The 20,504-nt window shown below is 39.2% G+C and overlaps 1 protein-coding gene across 3 annotated transcripts in view; it reads right to left on the bottom strand.

The window, feature by feature from the left end:
* KIAA1549 (KIAA1549 ortholog) overlaps nucleotides 1-20,504 on the bottom strand; it is a 146,635-nt gene that overhangs the window by 51,705 nt on the left and 74,426 nt on the right. For all 3 annotated transcript variants that reach the window (XM_065680740.1, XM_065680748.1, XM_065680758.1), the window contains exons 3-8: nucleotides 19,960-20,048; nucleotides 14,047-14,224; nucleotides 13,510-13,637; nucleotides 11,911-12,094; nucleotides 3,934-3,993; nucleotides 1,497-1,642 (exon numbers count right to left, since the gene is read on the bottom strand). In XM_065680740.1, the coding sequence (XP_065536812.1) occupies nucleotides 1,497-1,642; nucleotides 3,934-3,993; nucleotides 11,911-12,094; nucleotides 13,510-13,637; nucleotides 14,047-14,224; nucleotides 19,960-20,048 (785 nt within the window). The remainder of the gene's footprint in view (nucleotides 1-1,496; nucleotides 1,643-3,933; nucleotides 3,994-11,910; nucleotides 12,095-13,509; nucleotides 13,638-14,046; nucleotides 14,225-19,959; nucleotides 20,049-20,504) is intronic.

Below are 20,504 nucleotides of genomic sequence, written 5' to 3'. Positions count from 1 at the left end.
ACTATTCTTGTTCAGGAAAGCAGGACAACCACCACAGACACTTAAGCAGCAAAGTATGTCCCTCAACCTTCCTTTTTCTGCATCTTCTTTATTATGGTGCTAACCCTAACAGCACAGGCTGTGAGCACCTGAAGCAGCCCTGGTTATGTGGGTTAGTATGATGTGTTGACCTTAATTAAGAAGATCCTCCACTTCCCAAAGACAGCAGTTTGCAGATACTTTGGACTAATTAAGTGGCATGAATGAGCAGCACTGCTGTTGGGAACATGAGCTGCAGAGCAGTAATACAAAGTCTTAAGAAAAATGCTGTGTTTTCACTTTCTGAAACACTATTCTTTAGGTGGAAAGGACCTGGTTGTAATTTTATCCATGCAAAGATAAATTACCTGAGCTTTATTATGTAAAATCATAGAAGTGTAATCTACACATACACATTTCACAGGTTGTGGTATGTTTGCTAGCAACATAAGGAATATTTGTTTAATTTATATGCAAAGGGAGGATGGCAGCATAAAGAACAAAGTGCAGTAAGAGGTGTTGGGAATAAAAGATCTGAAGCAGACAACTTTATGGTAATTAAAAGCTGCAAATAAGAAAAATAATATCTCTATTACTGAAACAGATGTTTCTGAGATGGGAAAAGAAAAGTAAGAAAATTCTAACATCTGGAAATTTAACTGGTAGCAAAACCTGTTGGATTAAATTAAATACGGATAATGGGTCGGTACTATTAGAAGGACATATGCGAGATAAACCAACTGTCGAGGAATTAGCTGGAAAAAGTAATTTTTAAGAAGATAAGACATTAAAAAGTACTTTGGCTTTCAGTTTGTTGAACTGACTAGAAAGAACACATGTGAGAATTTAAATATCTGAGCCTCCCTGGACATTATGTGAATAATTCCACCTGTGACAAAGCTATAAAGCAGCACTGGAATCCAGGTAGCAGAAGTTGCCATGTGTGCATAATTTGATATGATTAATCATTCACACTTGAAAGCCATTCCTGTGACCAGGAGTACTGTGACAAATAGGGAATTAAGGGGTAGTATATACCACCATACTGCTGCATATGAGTGTATTTCATATTTCTATACCAACACCAAAACACTACAGAGAGATGGGAAGTAGCTGTTCCAGCAGAGGACCTTCTTTTGACTCAGATGACCATCCTGTCTCTTTTTGCTAGGCACCTCATGTAGGTCAGACAAGACAGCAAGTTTTTAAAACAGGACGTTAGCAAAATAACTTTCAGTATTGTTTTTAAGAAATCAGACTTTTTTAAAATACCCAACTGTTTCCATTTGTTTATGCTTAGCTTAAAAGACAAGTCTCCAAAAGAATAGTATTTTAAGTGCAAATCATAAGCATCATCCACCAGTTAAATGTGACACATTCTTTTGAGTTTTCTTACTCAATACAAAACCTAGATAATATTAACTTATTCAATAATTTATTACCCTTTATTTCTTCCTCTGACTTTGAGCTCTTAATACCTGAACAACGTTGCCACCTGCAAAACTGGCTCGTCTCCATATCCGCCCTCTGACCAGCGCCTCGTTTAACAGGTGGGCTAGTTTCCGTTCCATCTCAGCCCGAAACACTTCCTCCTGAATTCGCTGGTCAACAACACCCAGGAGAACTACATTACAGAGAAAGTAACCCAAGAACACAAATGAATTAGTAAAACTTTTCAGTGCCTTTTCTGCACCTTCAGTTACAAGCTTCGAGTCACCCTGTGACAGCTCACAGATAATTCAAGAGCACCTGTATTCATATGGGAATACTGCCCAGTTCAGCCAGAGGTTACATGTTGGAAAGAAAGACATTGGGTGGGGAAAGGTTAAAATAAGGAGAAAAAGTACAACAGCAGCACACAAACGAAGCTCTGTACATCAAGTGTACCTTTCCCAGATGAAGTTTAACAAGATGCCAATCATAGCACAAAAAAACCTGGTTAGTAGCCCTGCTCACTTCACTTCCCAGCCCCAGGTATTCTGGGTCACTGGGGCAGCCAATGCTGGGAGGAATCCCTGAGGAGCAACACATAGGAAACAAGAAAAAAGTACGGACCTTCATTAACAAGATGGCATCAAGTAAAAGAAAAGTGGAGTTAATGGAACGGTAGTCATTCAAATGACCTAATTAAACAAGCCTAAGGGATAGTAATCCAACCCACTGCTGACTGCAGTAAAATGATTCAGTTTTCACTCCTGCACTTCTCCACTAAAATGCTTTATATTTTTTAAAAGTCCCCTTTTCAGTAAGCGTTTTAATGGTAATATTTTAAGCATAATAAAAAGCCATCCGTTTAAGATAAACTAAATATATATATTTTAGATTTTTAAAAAAACATTAAAATCACTTTTTCCATTTAAAAATTTTCACTGCAGATGTCAGAAGGAAATAATTTCATGATTTCTCACAGAGATCAACAGCATCCGTCTTCAAAATTCAATCACAGACTAAATATCTCAGATTTAAATAGCAAAGTAAATAGACAGTGTAGACAATGGCCTAAGGCTATTATATACAGCAAGAAGATGACCATTCTTGCCTGTGTATTAAATTTCAGTATCAATGAATTATACTTTATAGCATGAACTGTATTCTACGACCAAGAGGGACAGCTATAGAGAACACTGCATATCCCAATATTTTATGACTCTTGGGATACATGCACATATATCTGGGTAATTTAATATTAAAAACCTTTATGCGGATAAATGTGCCATTTTCGTACGTCATGATTTATTACCCTTAGAATACAGTACAGAGACTGAAAAGACTGACCTAGCTAAAGTCTATTAGCTTTTCCCAGGCAAGAACTGGGATTACCAAAAAATTTCTCCACAGCAAAAAAGGTTCTGCAATTGGCTTTCACAATCTTATAGTCAAGAAGTCTAGAAAAAAACAAAGGGACCTGATTTCTGAGCTGGAAGAACCCTTTTCTTACTGCAGTATCTAAGGGAACTTCTAGCAACAATGGAAGAACAAGCCAAAGGCCAAGCAAAAGAGAGTGGGGTTGTGACCAAAAAAGCCAACACCCCAAGGAAGGATGACACTGGATGTGGGATACACGAGTGCAACTGCTCTCACATTACTGAACATAATCAGAAATTCTTCATTTTTCATCTCTAAAACAAACTTTGTGGACTTCAAAAATAAAGTTGCAACTTGGTTTCCTGCTTAAAAAGTAAACTGGGTCACTGGCGAGAGGAGACAGGGATACCTGAAAAAAAGCAAGCCTCCACAACAGGTAAACTACAGGTGATAAAGTTGTGAGAAGACAAAAGTCTGTCCAGTGGGAGTAAGATGTCTGGTAGTCACAGCCTGCTCACCTTTCAGGGTTTCTGCTTAAAAGAAGCAGTAAAGATTTACAGCATGCAGCCACCCTTAACAGCCTTTGAGCATCTAAATGTGACAGCCCAAAATATCTGTGAATTATACAATAAAACATCCACAAAACTTGGGCAGGAAGTATCTGCTTTGAATGAATCAGAAGAGGTCAATGTAATGTGATGAAACTAATATACTCAGAATGTATTTATTTTCATTCTGGATTGTTCCTGACATATATGAAACAGATAAAGTTTAATTTTTCACTTAAAAGCCAAAAAAAAAAGAATCAATGTGGCATATTGATGGCATGCTGAGTAGACGCTTTATGCCTGACAGTGTAAGTTGTCTCACTAAGAATGAACTGCTCAACAGATAAAAACTTTGTGTGCATCATCAAGGAATTGCAGCAGTTCATTCAAGACCCAGGAATTATATTTCCCAGATATTCCAGGTCACTAGGCCTTTGGTTTCAGAATTTCTTCAGCTCAGGCACATTAATACCTCATAAAAATGTAACTGCCTAAGCTACTGATATTTATGCAGGCTAGTTACAAAAATAACTGCATTCTTACTCACAGAGGCTCTACGTACCTGTTCTCACCCAGGAAGATTTCATCAGCTGAGACACATTAAGCTTAGGATAATGAAAGGCTGAGGGAAAAACAGAATGGCAGAAAAACATCCGTAAGAACAGCATTCTCAACAACATACACCGAAAAAAGAAACAACTTCATAATTTATACTGTCAGTAAGCATCTGATTTACACAGATGTATTACTACTCCTGAGGCTATGTACGCACAACAGCAAGGAAAGTGCCCCAAACATACACTCCCCAGCTCACCTCTGAACAAAAAGAAGCTAACTGAAGCAGTCAGATTTATTACGTGAAAGATCTCAAGCTTCTGTACTGAGGTCATTGCTCCTAGAAATTTAAAAGCTCATTGTCTGAACTGTGACTCTTACCAAGCTAGCCGAAGGATCAGAATTTTGCTTAAAGGGCAATGAGGCAAATCATGAATGTCTCAGAATGAAAATAAAACCTTCTCTGAGGCAGAAACTACATGGAAACACTAAATACAAAGCAGAAAACTAAATATAGCTCACTGTGCTCCAGACACGTGCAGGAGTAAGTATTAAAAACACCACCTTGTTTAAAAAAAAACACCCCCCCCCCCAAAAAAAAAAACCCAACACAAAAACCCCAAACAAAAATCACAAATAAATGCATGTAGAAACACTGCTGTAGACAAATCTCACATCTTTTGTGTTTGGCGCTGGCTCCAAACTTTCTTCATTTATCATTTTTTCTTAAAAAGCTCTGTTCCAGAATGAAATCCTTGTCCCAGTGAAGTAAATAAAGTCTATTACAACTGACTTCAGTAGGGATAAGATTTTTCCCAAGGTTTCCACTGGAGAGCAGTAAAGACATGTTGGGAAACAAGTGAAGATGGGGGCTGGGCCAATAGTTTCCTCAAGGGAAGTCTTAAACTTCACTATTGCAATAAGGAAAAGGAATGGTCTTAACCTTCTCAAAATATTTAATTCAGATGCAGTTTGCTACACATTACACAAAGGTTGATTTTTAAACTGTTTCATGGATAGAAAGAACGTGGCACATAACAATTAAATGACCTGGTCCATGCTAAATCAATTTAAGGTTAAGATATCTTCAATTGTAAAACAGTTGGCCACTATTGCATATTTAGTTATGTAGTAATTCATAGAGTAGCTGACCTCTGTCAGTATACCAAAAAAGTGATTCTTTTGCCCCTTAAAGCAATTTTTTTGTTAAGGCAAAAGCAATAGAATCACTAGCTGTCATACCTTTTATTTTCACAGATTTATAAATAGTCCCATGGAAAAAAACACCCCATAAATATGGTTATTCCAGCTTTCTTCCAATAACAGCACCACTAGCTTCAACAGTACCACCTGGGACTTACTTTGTGCCTTATTGTTCAGAAGGGTATCAGAATATGGTCCTTCATTCTGGACAGGAAACATCATCCTTCTATACACTAACCAGAATGCATCAAATTTCCAAAACTCTCAGACACAGAAAAAACGCTTCACAGACCATTGAAACAAACACATCTATTTTTGGTACCCTGCTACACGATTCATCTGATTGTAGCTTTTAGATTGCAGTTCTATTTAATCTGGTCATGCAATTGTTTTCTTTAATTTAGAAATACAACCTGAACAAAAAAGCATAAACTAAATTGCGTCTGTTGTTTTTCCAAAGCATGGAAGAGCAAGATAAGAAAATCAAAAACCTTCCAATGGCCATAAAGCTTTGAACTACTAGCAGTTGTTTTTTCTTCTTGTAAACCAAAATCATGTTTTGCCTCAATACTTAATGCACTCTTCACACTTTTCCTAATTAGTACTTGAAAATGATTTAATTCATGCAAATTGCTGGATGACTATTCACTTAAACTTTTCACGGAATTAATGAAATTTAAAAATAAAACAACTTGAGCAGAAAAATCTTGCAACTGAAAAGGAAGATGTGCTGTGTTCACTGGCAACTAAGGCTTAAAACACGAGGAGGAATGCATTAAATGATGGACACTTCTGCAACTGAGACCATGCTCAGGAGTCAGAAAATCCAAGCTCCAGCTCTTACTCTGTAGGTCACTCCAGTGTTGCACCGACTCACATGTGGCTAGATCCTGAGCTCAGCTGGAGTCTTGGCACGGCAGCAAGGTCATATTTGCAAGATTCCTAATGTACCCGGAACTAACGATTAAAACGAGCACAGACTGATTGTTATTCTGAGAGGGATGCTGGATAGACAAAATGCAATTATTAGTTAGATTGCAGCTAGTCTGCTAATGACTACAGATGCATTAATGAAGTAGACGCTAGCATCATTAGAAGAAGCTAACATGCAGCCCTAAAGCACCATACTGCGTAACAGCATTGATTCAATGCTGACTGAAAAGGTACAGGGTCACCTAGTCACTCAGAAACCCCCTGACAAAAGTCTGATGGGGGCAACACGGCCTTTGCTAGGTGCTCCAAGGATCTCTCAGACCCTCTCATACAGAGATGTGTGGGACCATGCAGGACAGAACTGGTACAACATTGACCGTTCTTATTTCTGATAAATGGAGGCAGAGTAATAGAAAGCATGGAATGAATGCAATATTTGGAATCAGAAGGGATCAAGTGAAAAATAAGACTCCATTAAAATATCGGGGTATGGGCAATAGAAATACACTGTATCTGTTGAAAGTCTGATCCAAAATCCACTCAGAAAAAAATCTGCCAAATATTTCTGCATAATATTGGACTGTATCATATGATTTTATATTATCCTACTGGCCTTGCAACATCTCTAAGATACCTAAAATAGATGCCACCCATCAAAGTGCTACTTATGGCACTGAAAAAAATAGCACGACCCAAAGCGACTCACTCTCATTTGCAAGTCATAATAAAACCCAAGAGATTTATTCAGAGTAAGTTAATGAAGGTCAATATTCCTTGTTTAGTCTTTGCGTGTCCTCAAAGAAATCTTCCAAACAAAGAAATACCAAATACATTCTTTCCTATTGTTTTCAATGGACTAGCACTCAAAATATGTGCTTAGACTTGGTTTTATTTCTGCTGATACATAGTTCATGACCATCTAACCAGTTTATCTAAATCTAAATGGTACGATGTAAGGTGGACAACACAAAATAAGCATGCAGGAAGGTGTAAACCGAACATTTGAAAGTAAGCATGGTGCTCAAGCTACCTGGAATGCTGTGGAAGAAAGAAAAAAGTCTGGAAGTTTCCAGGCTTGGCCACTCCAGCAGTCCTATTCCTGCACAGAACAGCCCATTCTGTCAAACTAACAACTTTCACTACTGACCTGGACTGTAAATGAGTAGAAAAAGCTGAGAAAAAAATGTTGTTGTTAATGATGCAAGTGCAAGGTCCTACACCTGGGTTGTAGCAATCCCAAGCACAGCTACAGGGTGGGCAGAGAAGAGATTCACAGCAGGCCTGTGGAGAAGGACTTGAGGGTATTGGTGGATGAGAAAATGAACACGAGCCGGCTTCAGTGTGCGCTCGCAGGCCAGAAAGCCAACCGTATCCTGGGCTGCATCGAAAGGAGCGTGACCAGCAGGTCGAAGGAGGTGATCCTGCCCCTCTACTCTGCTCTTGTGAGACCTCACTTGGAGTACTGTGTGCAGTTCTGGTGTCCTCAACATAAAAAGGACACGGAACTGCTTGAACAAGTCCAGAGGAGGGCCACGAGGATGATCAGGGGACTGGAGCACCTCCCGTATGAAGACAGGCTGAGAAAGTTGGGGCTGTTCAGTCTGGAGAAGAGAAGGCTGCGTGGAGACCTCATAGCAGCCTTCCAGTACCTGAAAGAGGCCTATAGGGATGCTGGGGAGGGACCCTTCATTAGGGACTGTAGTGACAGGACAAGGGGTAATGGGTTAAAACTTAAACAGGGGAAGTTTAGATTGGATATAAGGAAGAAATTCTTTACTGTAAGGCTGCTGAGGAACTGGAACGGGTTGCCCAGGGAAGTTGTGAATGCTCCATCCCTGGCAGTGCTCAAGGCCAGGTTGGACAGAGCCTTGGGTGGGATGGTTTAGTGTGAGGTGTCCCTGCCCATGGCAGGGGCGTTGGAACTAGAAGATCTTAAGGTCCTTTCCAACCCTAACTATTCTATCATTCTATGATGTGCTTACTGCACAGGGAACCCACATAGTTAAAAGTATAAACAGTACATACTAGCTATGCGAGAAAAGAAAAAAACTATGTAAGGACTCTGTGAAGAAAGAAATGTGAGGTGAAAAAGAAGCAAGGAGCAAATACATTCTTCAAACAAGGCTCATATTTGGGATACTGATGGCAACGTCTCACTTTGCTTAACAGTGTTGAGATACAGTGATATTACACAAGTATCTTTTCCTCAGTACGAGTCAACTTCAACCCCGTGACAGCTGAGCTCACCTACATACAATTTCTTTTTCTTCAGATGGAGACTGGAAAATTTACAGAATTATATACAGAGCCCTCAAGGGGAAAAAAGAAAAAGTCACCATCAAAAGTAGTAACTGTTAGCATGCCTGGTAACTAAGGCACAGATGGCAGAGAAGAGTACAGCATGGAACATTACATATTTACATATAAACAGTAACATACATGAATTGGTTACATGTAAATATGCAAATATCCAAAATTCCCCCCAAAAATTCACACTGAAAAGCAGAGAGCTGCATATTAATTTGCACAGAGCAGAGAGGCTACCTATCTAAGGAAGATCTTCACAACACCTTTCCTCCTACAACTGCTCTGTAGACAAAGGGAGAACACGAATGCAGAGTTCAGGGTTTAGAAAACAAAATCGTTAAGGCATCTTCCTACCGAAGTGGATCTGGCTGTTGGTCATCCTCAACAGACTGCTGAACAGTGTCTCAAGAAGGATCTGTCCAATGCTGCTGAGCCTTTGGATGTGATTTCTGGCTCTGAATACTGAAGATCTAAAATCCTTAGGCTCGAAATAGTCACATCAACAGTGAAAAAACCAATGTAGAAACAGTTATAAATAACTGAGTGTGGTTGCCTCAGTTATAAAAGCCTATGAACTACATTCATTATTGTGCTGCTCACAGACAGACCCATAGCTCTAACAAGCTGAGACACTGCATTCCCACTTTGCTCACTTATCAAATGGCACCATGTCTAGTACTCCAAAACAGTGACTACAAACACCCTGAAGCATTATTGAGACCAAACTAGACAAGTAAAAAACAACATGAGCTGTCCTGCAGTGGGCACAATCTACTTTAAACTTGAGTTCCTCTAGCAGCAAGCAAGCCAAATGCTGACAAGGTGTCCCCTGAGCACCAAAGCCTCATGCTTACTACACCGTAAATTTTGGTAAGATCTCATAATTTCTAAAAATTCTCAATTACTAAATTGAAATTTAGTGCATTTATTTCAGTTTATTACTTTCATTTATTTTAACATGACATTAAATATTTTGAAAATGTTGCTCAAAGCCCTGTCCAACCTGGTCTTGAACACTACCAGGGATGGGGCAGACACAACTTCCCTGGGCAACCTGTGCAAAGCTCTCACTGCCCTCATAGAATGAAGTGCGTATCATGATGGATTTAGTCACCACTGATGAGTAACTCTGCCTTCCTACACCAAAGGTCTGCTTGAGGATTTGGGGTTTGGTATTGTTTGGGAGATTGGGTGGATTTGAGGAGAGGAAAAATAATTCTTCATTTGAAGCCTGGATGCTTGTGCTGGAATCTGCAGGAATGAAATCACCACACTGTTGGTGTACTCGTTGAAAATTGCCAGCAGGAATAAAGAAACAACTCCTGAAGCTTCAGAAACAGAGTTATTCTAGAACTTACCTACAGGCTTAGACATGCCAGTGTGCTAATAGAGGCTACGAGAGCCAAAATCTACCCTACCTCACTGCAAATCCTCAGAGGAGTCAGGAAAGCAGAAAAAATCCAAAAGGGGCTTTTTTTTTTTTTTTTTCCAAAGGCACTGCCTGACCTTTTCACTCATTCTACTTTGCACAGCCTTCTCATTAACATGTGAGCTATCACAGAGCTCCACCGGCACTGGCCTGAAATCAGCCTCACTGGCCAGGCACTATGAGCATGCAGATAACACAGGGAGAGCTCCTGCTGTGAGCACTGAAGAAATTACCTTCAAATTTCCTCAGTACTATCAGGAAAGGAAAATAAGGAGAACCGGGTACATGCATGTTTAATAGGAATGTTTTTCCCCTATGACCAGCCTGTCTTTCAGAATACATCAGCCTTAGTAGTAATTCTGTTATCATTTAATTGCATGGTAGCTCCATTGCACAATCCCGAAGATGGATTCTCAGCAAAGGGCAACCTTAAAATTCACTACAAATATCACTCCAGAATACGTGCACAAAAAACCCTGTAGGACCAGATGTGTGCACAACACAGGGGAAAAAAAGAAAAAAGGCTCTACAACACTAAAAATATTACCCAAGAGTCTAAAAGTTAAATTCTAGGGCAAAGGTACAAGAGATGACAGAGTAAAGAGAACTAGCTTTCAAGCAATCAGTGCAAGAGCAACAGTTAATCTGAATTCAGTGAGAGACAAAGACCACAGCCTGTAACCTGAGAAGTTCTGTGGCTTCACAAAGGGAAAAAAGAAATGCTAGTCAACTATGGACTAGGATTCTCAAGGCTTTTGGTACTGGCTCAATTAAATACAGCTACCACTACACATGAACAGTTTATCTGAGACCAAATGAGAGTAGAAATAGTTTTTAATTGATTACGGAGCAAAGGGTTCAGAAATGATGAAAAATAAAAAGTTTCTAAAAATTAGCTACTTCTAGTTATTGGAAAGTATCCTGTACAATCATCTTAGCATGCTAAAGATGCATTCTGTGGCTGTACACTCTGGAGAACAATTTCTGCTGATAGCCACTCTTTAGGGCATCCTCACTGACATACTACTAAACAGCTGTATAATGAAAAGCAGGTACCATTAGGCCCTATTTTCCACTGGATGATTAACTGTGTAGCAAAGAACACTGTGTCAGATGCTATGCACCTATATAGATCACAAAAATAACTCTGAAAATTAAAAATCTGCATTGGGAAGCACAGTGACATAGGAGAAATAGGGAATTAATGGACTGAGTTAACAATAACACCCATGAGGGGGGAAAGGCCAGTACTGTTTTCTCATGATCTTGGTTATGTTCATGATTTATTTCTGTCATGAACAATTCATTAGTGTACAAGGATAAGTGTTGAGTTTAGAAACTCAACTTATTAATGAGAGGAGCTGGAACTAGATGATCTAGTTAAGGTCCTTTCCAACCCTAACTGCTCTATGATTCTGTGAGACTGAGGTCTCTGAAAAATGTAACCAAACCTAAAGCTGTCACACAAATTCTGCTGTGCAGGCAGTTCCCTTTAATCCAAGTTTAGGATGGCCATAGACTTCAAAAAAATATCTGCAACTCAAATTGTACATAGGAAGTGAGAGGTACATTTAAAAGATAGTATCTTGAAAGATAATAGACTACTTGGAAAAGCACTGCTGCTGACTAACAGATAAATCACTTGAACTATAAGGGCAAATATAAACCCATGTTGCCAGTGTCCCAGGTTTTCTAGAAGTCAGAGCCACAGTTAAGTGCAACGCAAAGCCCAAGATGGTAAATTCTGCTGAGAAGCAGCAAAGGCCCCTGTAGACATAAACACAGAGATTGCACTTCATAGCAATACTGACTGAAGTGACTTCTTTTTCTTCTTTTTAATCTGGGCTAAACCCAACAGACTAATGAAGCCAGGTTAAGTACACCTGACCCAGAGTAACAGGAAAGGATGATGACAAAACCAACAAGCTGCTATGACACTGATATGCAGTATGTGAGCAGAGAGGGGCATGGATTTATTCTGTAGAATTCATGATAAGAGTCAGGTATTTGAAGCTGCATTATCACTTATGCACAAAATCACTTCAAAATTGTAGAGAGGAAAAAATACTAAAAAACGTTTTTTTGCAGTCTTGGCAAACAGCAAGTACTCACGTTCAGCGATTTGCTGCACAGGAAAGCCCAGATAGAAGCTGAATTCCACCACGGACAAGTTTCTTAGCTGCTCACTGACTTCAGACCCATTTAGAAAACCATACCTATCTCGGATGGCAAAAACAATGCTCACAGGGCCTTGCCGAAACGCTACCCCAGGCCTGCTCAGAGTTATATTCAATATCTGAAAAGACAAGATTGAAGCTGGGTCAGCAAAATCAAATCACTGGCATTTGAATTCCAATTTTTTTTCCCTAATAGGAAAGGGGGACAATTCACATCAAAACAGAGGAACATCTCTTCCAGACTGATTCAGCTTGCTGAATCTCAGATGAGGCAAAGTTACATGTGAAATCTTCTTCTAAGTGTTATTCTTTAAGGTCAGTTATAATACAGAATGATCTGAAACATACAGTCCAGTAAATGACAAAAAAAAACCACACGTAGAGAAACAGTCAGAAAAAAAAGTCTACCAATAAAGAAATACCAAACTGCATGGAACAGACAGGAAGAGACCACGGTAAAGAAACATTCTGAAATGGGTATTTTCTTGGTCAAAACCTCCTGCACTGTGCACACTTAGACCCTAACTCTGGTCAGAAGCCTGATTTTGGCACCAAACCCACAGTGGTTTTGGTGCCAAACTTTTTCTAGACAAACTTTTTCCAGACAGTGAAGTAGCATTTAAAATAAGGGTTTGCTCAGTGGATAGTCCAAGAAATTGTTTTTTGTTCTCTGTCCTCAGTCTACCCAGTCACCCTGTGTCATTAAGTTGCTCAGTTCTGAGGACTTTACTATAGGTACTATATAGTTAGCACTTCAGGTACTGTAAAGTTTATGCTATTTTTCCTTCATTATTTTATTTTAGGGCACCACAGATGGGCATTTATGGTGCCAGTTAACACAATAAAATTTTTAATAATTTTGGTATTACAACAAATCTAGATTAAATTTAAGAATTCAGACAGAGGAGAGAGTTGGTGTCATTAAGCTAAATTACCAGTTTTCCAGGGAGTTTTAAGTTCTGCTATGTGATTCAGTGCCTAGCACATAAATTGTATATTTTCATATATGTAGTTCCAGTACCAGCTGCCACAGACATATACTGCTGTAAGTATTTCTAGACCTCAGAAGCAAGTAGCATGTTTGCTCACATAATAGCAGAGTGCATGTAACTCCTATATTCCCTAATACAATTCCCTGAGCAGCAATGAGACCTGAAAGTTATCTTCCAACAAAAACATTCTAACCACACCCTAACTCTGTAATAGTAAAACAGGATAGAAATTACTTCCATAAGAGTTCAAGCAGCCTTTATATGAAAAACTATAAACCCTATTATATTCAATAATGGTATTGGATATGCAAGATGATGATTTATAAGTTTTTCAAAAAGCTTGAAACCAAAAGAATATGTGCCATACGATTTTTTAGGGGGAAAAAACCCTGACTTCATGACAAAGCCTCATAGTTCTCCATCATCTAGATGGCAACTGGTAACACCAATGAACACCTAAGTCATTTTACTGGCTGGATGAAACACAAGACAACCAAACGTGAGAAGAAAGAAGGGACAGACACTAAATGTGCTAATCTTACCTGCACAGTCAAGTTGTAGAACTCCTGGTGTTTGCTCACCTCCATGAATGCCATCTTCAGCCCTTTCTCAATGCGCCGGCTAAAATTGCAGAACCCAACATCCACATTCCGAGGCACAAACTGAAGCACTGAAGGTAAAGGGTACACATTATTCCTATAGACAAGTACTTCCATGAGGGAGAACAAAATGAGCAAGAGAATCCACATGGCTATGACTTTTTCATGGAATTCAGCACACATTCAGTAAGACACTGGGGAAAAATACACTAGGAACATTTTGCGTTGGTGCAGTAAATTTTCTCCTCATTAATATCTATTGCAGCAATTAGATTACTGAAATATATTAGTGACAAAAATACCTATTGTAGCGTTTAATATAAACATAATTTGAAACTTGACTCAAGCATTCTAAAGCAGTTAAGATTCACAGCAGTAGAACACAGGTTTTGACTCAACCTTGCATACTTAGTAACAGGTGACCAAGTGTGAATCAATACAAAACTACTTCTCCTCCTTTTCATGTCGATAAGAACTCACCTGTCTGAACTTGGAATCTGTTATCTGGCACAGTGAAAGAAGGATGCAATGAGAGGATCAAGGGGGCCTCACCACGAAGAAGACTGCTGTTCACAAGCACGTTTATGACAGCTACTGCCGTGTAAACAAAAGGACCTGATGTCACCAGGAAAGCAAATTTGGGGGAAATCTTATAAACCTACAGAAAAAAAAATAATTATCTTCAATGTGAAATTTAGCAACACTTTGAACCTACATAGTTTCAAGCATTTCAAAGGCACATCATCAAGAGGCAGGAAAATGCAATTTTTCAAAGCAAAAGCACAAACACTCTGATACTGCTGTGCCTTGCAGTCTCTGCTCCAGTGCATCAGAAAGGCAACTCCCCCGTGCTAGCTGCACCTACTAGAATCTCTTCAGTACAACACACCAATCCCAACACCTCTTGATTTATCACATCCTGGCATAGTAGCACTCCCCCTCACTGGCATTCCCCTGAATTACATAAGAGTTCCTGTACAATATTGCTATTTACTTACTGAACCGCTTGCATAGAGTCTGCATACTGCATAGCAAATACATCTTATACCATTCACATGTGACATGTAAGGAGCAAAGCACACATAACCTGTGTTTAACAGATATAACTTCCATATTCTAGAATGCTTTCTTCCAGAGAACACTTCTATCTGCTCATTTCAGTGTAGTTAGTACAATTACAATTTTCCAGTTCATCTCCTGACTTTGAGTCATCTTAAAAACCCTGAGGAGCCTTAGTCATTGTATAGAAGAAATGAGATTGTAATTTAAATATAAACCGCGGTGAATGTTTTCATGCAAACATTCTCATCCACCATTTCTCTTGTCACCTAAGTAAGAACGAATGGAAGGCTTTTATTTATTTAAGCGCATTTCAGTGTCTTCTCTCCTTCAGGGAAACTCTCAATATCAAGGGCACCTGTTTCCCCCGCATTGTTTTTCCCCTCTTTGGTTTACTCCTCAGTTTGCTATATTTACCTAAGGCAGTCACACTGAAGTATTTTGAGATGTCCCACACGATAGCCCCCCAAATAAATAAGTTACCTAAACCAGAGACCTGCAGGTTTTGATAAATGTGCACCTCTCAGATGAAGAGATGCTAGCACCTTGCAGGCTTTGTGCTGGTGAAGGGGTATGTTAGATACCCTCAGCTTGAAGATCAGGCTTACAGAAAAGCACAGTACTACTTAAACTGTTAACCACGTCCCTTACTTGTACTCCTGCTGCACTGTAAAGTGATGGCAGTTGCTGTTCAGATGAGACAGCAAGCAGCTCTTTTTTTGTCCCCTAAAAACCATGCATTTCAAAGAGACAATCTTCACCAGAAGAAACTACCTCAGCAGCAGAAGTAAATAAGAAATAATCTATGCTGCTCATTATTCATTTCTTCCTTCTTAGTCCACAAATATATGCAACATCCAGCTTTTAATGTAAATTGATTTAGACCCATAGAACTCAAATTTGTTTGATATGAATAATATGCACAGCTCTTTTCAATTTCTCTTATCTGAAATTTTATCCTTTTATCTCGGGATGAAATGATCTCTGCAGCTTCAGTTTGTCAGATGGGAACAGCAGTTATAATGGGCAAGACATGCCAAAGGAAAGTTGCCTATTACTGCAAAGAAGACTACTTAAAAGGCAAGAAAAAGAGGAATTAGAATTACAAATCTCAGTTACAATTTGCTGGTGATTTCTAAAGCAATATATGCTGAGGAAGAGGGGCCTCGTATAGACAGCATGTACTCATGCACTAGTTAGGTATTTCAGACAGGAAAGCAAACCTCTGGTAACAAACTCAGCTGTCCCCGTCTCTGACCTATTGCAAGTGCAGCGTAGATACAATGAAAGAAGCCTACCCCCAAGCACCCCACAGAATTTTGCACTTTTTTCATCTTCACAGCTAACACTGCTTCCGCTTTGTCCTTGACTGCAGCAGAAAAGAGACAGCAGCTCCAGAAGAATGCAAATTTAAAAAAACCCTCCAGACCTTGAAAGTGTAATTCGGAGGTAGGTAGATTTGAACCACTACAGGTAAAAACAACAGCTACTTCTGCTTGAGATACTGCAGGGCTGTCTAGAGTTAACTCTCTACAACCTAATTCACATGACAGAAATAATAGAGCTGTGCCAGCAGGATGCTGTTTACAGGCTAATCCACAGAGAAGTTTGCAAAGCTATCTAGGATAGATGAGCATAGCTCATGACTCTTGATTCATGAATGAATAGCTCTTCTTGGCACAGCTCTAATGGTTCACAAACCCAGCCATCCATCCTACCCTCTCTTGGAGGTTTCACCTCTACTGCCAGGACAGTTAGATGCCAACAAATTAGCTAATCACCCATTAAACAAGCATAGATTTCTTATATTAAATAAGTACAAATTTCTTATCTTAAGATTTTGGGCCAGAAATCTGGAGAAGAACACAAAACTCCATGTGCACGTTGGAGCCATTCCCATGGCAAAAGCAGCAACCTTCATCAGGAACAGAGACCCTTACACCAACTCAGGTTGAACTATCCCTTCTCCAAAGTGCGCTGGCTAACCCAACTGCTGTTTCCAGGACAAAGGCTTCCTCACTCAAAGCTACCTCCATGACAGAATGCTTCTAGAGCAGAAAAAAGCCGAGTTATTAGAGGCTTAGAAGAGTATTCAGGGAAAACATTAGCGTATGCTTACTCCGTCCCTTATGATATTCCCTAAGCATTTGCTACTGATTATTGTCTGCTAATATATTAGATGAGATGCACCTTTGCTACAATCTAATCCACGCCTACACTCCACTGCATTATGCTGTGCAAACACCTGGCAGAAAGCATAAACAACTGATTTCCTCACCACCACCTTATTAAGCATCCTGTAAAGAGCCTGCAGAGAGCATTTAACACCCCAAAGATGGGCTACAAAGGCTCACATGTCTTAAAAATGAAACAAAGCTTCTGCTTCTGTGCACTTTAGGATCCTAAGGCAACAATTCTCTCACTGTTTTTTAAACACCTAAATGGTACCAGCCAGAGTATCACAGCAGTGAGTAGCAATGAAGCCAGAGCAAGTCCACAAGGTGGCATCTATGAAAGATTTAACTGCCTGACAATGAACTGAGCTCCTTACCTTCAAGGCAGAGGCGTACTAAGCACAGAACCAACTACTTTGAAAAAGACCTTTAAAATCATGAAGTCCCAGGACGGCCAAGTCTATCACTAAACCATGTCTCTTAAGGGCCTCATCTAATTTTGGATTACAGAAACCAACAGGTTAAGGACAGGCCCCAAACCCTAAGCACATTAAATACAGCAAACAAAGCGTCTGAATTATACTTTATGCTGCATGATCAAATTTCCAAGCACAAATGAGGCTGGCAAAAAGCTTTTTCCTGTTGGCATGAATTAATGGCACCAGGGGTCCTGGCAGTGAGTGACGGCCACCACTGTTTTATTTCAGACCCCAGTGCAACAAATCTTAGTCAAGAGAACATTATATAACAGGCCTTAATCAAGTGTCATAAGGCTTATATTAGAGAAAGATGACAAAAACAACTCTTATTCAAACAACAGGGTCTTATTCTTTTGCAAATGCTATACATTGAGACCAAGTGGCAAGAGCTTTAAAATTTTTGGGTTTTCTCACTTTGCTGTAAGGACTTTTGCTAGGAAAAAAAATGACAAAAGATTTTTTTCATTAGATAGGATTCCATCCTTTTTTATTTTTTTTCCCACTTCAACAACTCAGAATATTCAAAATAATAAATAAGCAGAGACCAAAATTTCAACTTTCAAATGATCCTCCGGTCAGTGTTAAATTTGTATTTAAAATGAGCTGCAGTTATATCCATCGTTGCCATGGATTTAATTTGAAAGCATATATTACTACAAAGTTAAATTTAATAGGACTGTCTCCTGTGATGCACTACATCACACCCAGGGAACAGCATCTGTGAGCTGTAATAGAAGACACAGTAAAAAAGCAACTTAGAGAAGTGCACTGCTTTACCATAACTTGGAAATGTACACAGGGTTCCTGGGTACTCTTGACTAACAAAAGTCAGATCTGGTTGATTAATTTATTTTAGCAATATAGAGAAATTGTACATTACATCACCACTCGACATACTGACACTACAGACAGCTTTTTAAAAATAACAGTTTTGTTAGTACTCCACTGTTAGAGGTGAAGACATTTGGTAGTAATTACTTTTAGTGTAAAACTCACACCGAAGGCATCACAAAGAACAGAAATGACAGCAGCATTCTAGCATAAAATAAGCATAAATGACTCCACAGAGATGCTTTCTCCTTTTGATAAAAAAAGAATCCGCAAAGAATGAAGCTAGGCTAACTGCATTATTTATAAAAACAGTTGCTTCTGAAAAGCCTTTGGGCCAAAACAACCTATTGAGAGCTTTACAAGGCAACACTGGGCATGAAAGGAAGGAATTTAAAGGGCAAAAACATGAAGAAGCAAGATATCAAATGTTTGCTCCAATCAATCTTCAAATATTTAGGAATAGATTTTGTCTCACTGCTGGTAGTATTAAGACAGTAAGCACTTCCATATTACTGAGGCACATAAGGACACTGAAAACTAGTTCTATCATCATGACCTTTTGACTTCTACTTGACTATGCCAGTTTGCACAACCTGAAGATATAATTCACAAACCAGAAGAAAAATACCTTCTTTAAAACAAACAAACTAACAAACAAGCAACAAAAAAGCAAACAACAACTAAAAAGCTTAGGGGCAGGTACTGCTAAAAGGACCTAAACTACACCAATTTATAATGGTAGCTCACTGTGGCTGAAGTGTGACAGAAATTCCTAACACTCCTATCTTGACTGCATAGTACAGAGTTAACTTCATGAAGAAAATGAGATCACAGACTCAAAAACATAAAATAATGGGGTGTTGGCCTATCACAACTGAGTAAATGCAGACACGAAAAGCTGCAAGTGCAGCTGAACCTGCACCTGTATCAGTCATTCCATTCCGTTTTGTCCCCAGTGTTGAAGTATCTGAGTATACAACAAAGGCACACCGCAACTACCTCTACAGTCTTTTCCTCTCAGAGGGCTTGAGACAAGTGATAGACTTGGCAGTTGTGGGACTTGATGATTTTAAAGGTCTTTGCCAACCTAGTTGATTCTATGATTAGTACACCTCTGCCAAGCACTCAACCAGATACTCACTCTGTGGAAATAACAAAAATACTATTCAAAGATGATTCCTTGAACATCAAAGCAGAGGAAGCTTTCAAAAAAAAAACAACCAAACAACACACCACCAAAACCAAGAGCACAGCAATTCTTAGCCCTGTAAGTGGGGGAAGCCTATCTGAACGCATAAAAATAGCACTTCACCATTGCACACCTGATTTTTCTCCACCTGCTGCCCCCCCCCCCCCTTTTTGCCTTTTTCATCTGCTAAACCTTGCATTTGGGATTCTACCACTTCCCCTGCAAGTATTGATGCCCTCACAATATAAAATAGTGCAGGTTTTGTTTTGTTTAAAGTGCCAACCATACAATCAGCTAGCAGAAGAATCAAAACTTTTTAACAGCTATTTCAAAGGGTAAAAGCTTTTCAGTTCAGTTTCAATTCACCAGGCCAAGGAGGTGAGCAGTAGAGGCTGGGCACTGCTTGCAAAACCAAAAAAGATCTGTCCTAGAAAATGATAACATTCTAAAAGTAAAAAAGCTGACGTCATATTCACATTGAAAAAAAAAAAAAAAACCCCGAAACAAAACCCAAAACATGGCTAACATTTAAGTTACAATAAATCTCTGCCAGAGTACCCCATGGGTTGTTTTTAAATCACTGTTTTAGCCTGTGAACTAAAGCAACTATTGCATTATATTGACCAAACAGTACTTGCAGCACACACTTCATACCACTTACCTCTAGCTCTACTGATCGCCTGAACTGAGCTCTGAGCACTTCTTTGATGGATTCACTGACATTTTGTAGAACAGCTCTTCGTGCCAGCACTGGAAATTAATGTCAGTCAGTAAATACGTTTTAGCTTCAACTTTTGGGCTTTGGTTCAAAGCTGCATTTTCAATTGTGCAATGCATGGAAAAGCAGGCAATGAGATCAACCCCCATCACATGGGCGAGGCAACGGACAAGGAAAAAGGTAAAGGTGTGGCTGTACCTTAAAAAGTGACTGCACATACAGTTTAAGGAACCCCGGGTTTATTTTCTCTCTCATTTTAGTTTTTCATATCTGGTGTCTTGAGCATTATAGAAAAAGAATCTTTTAAACAGCCACTGAGGCATTCAAGTTGAATCTGAAAGTTGCCTCACATTTGAGTGTGACCTGTGCATAATGAGCCTGCTGTCATAACACAGTTAAAAGTTTTGTAGGCAATGCATGGAATGCAGATGAGGACAGAAAAAAGCCACAGAAAATACACATCTACATTTCTCTTAAATAAAAAGTAA

The sequence above is a fragment of the Lathamus discolor genome, chromosome 1 (genome assembly GCF_037157495.1).
Source record: "Lathamus discolor isolate bLatDis1 chromosome 1, bLatDis1.hap1, whole genome shotgun sequence".
Lineage (NCBI taxonomy): Eukaryota > Metazoa > Chordata > Aves > Psittaciformes > Psittacidae > Lathamus > Lathamus discolor.
The sequence above is the reverse complement of the archived record's forward strand: the minus strand, read 5'-3'. Positions and strand labels throughout refer to the sequence as shown.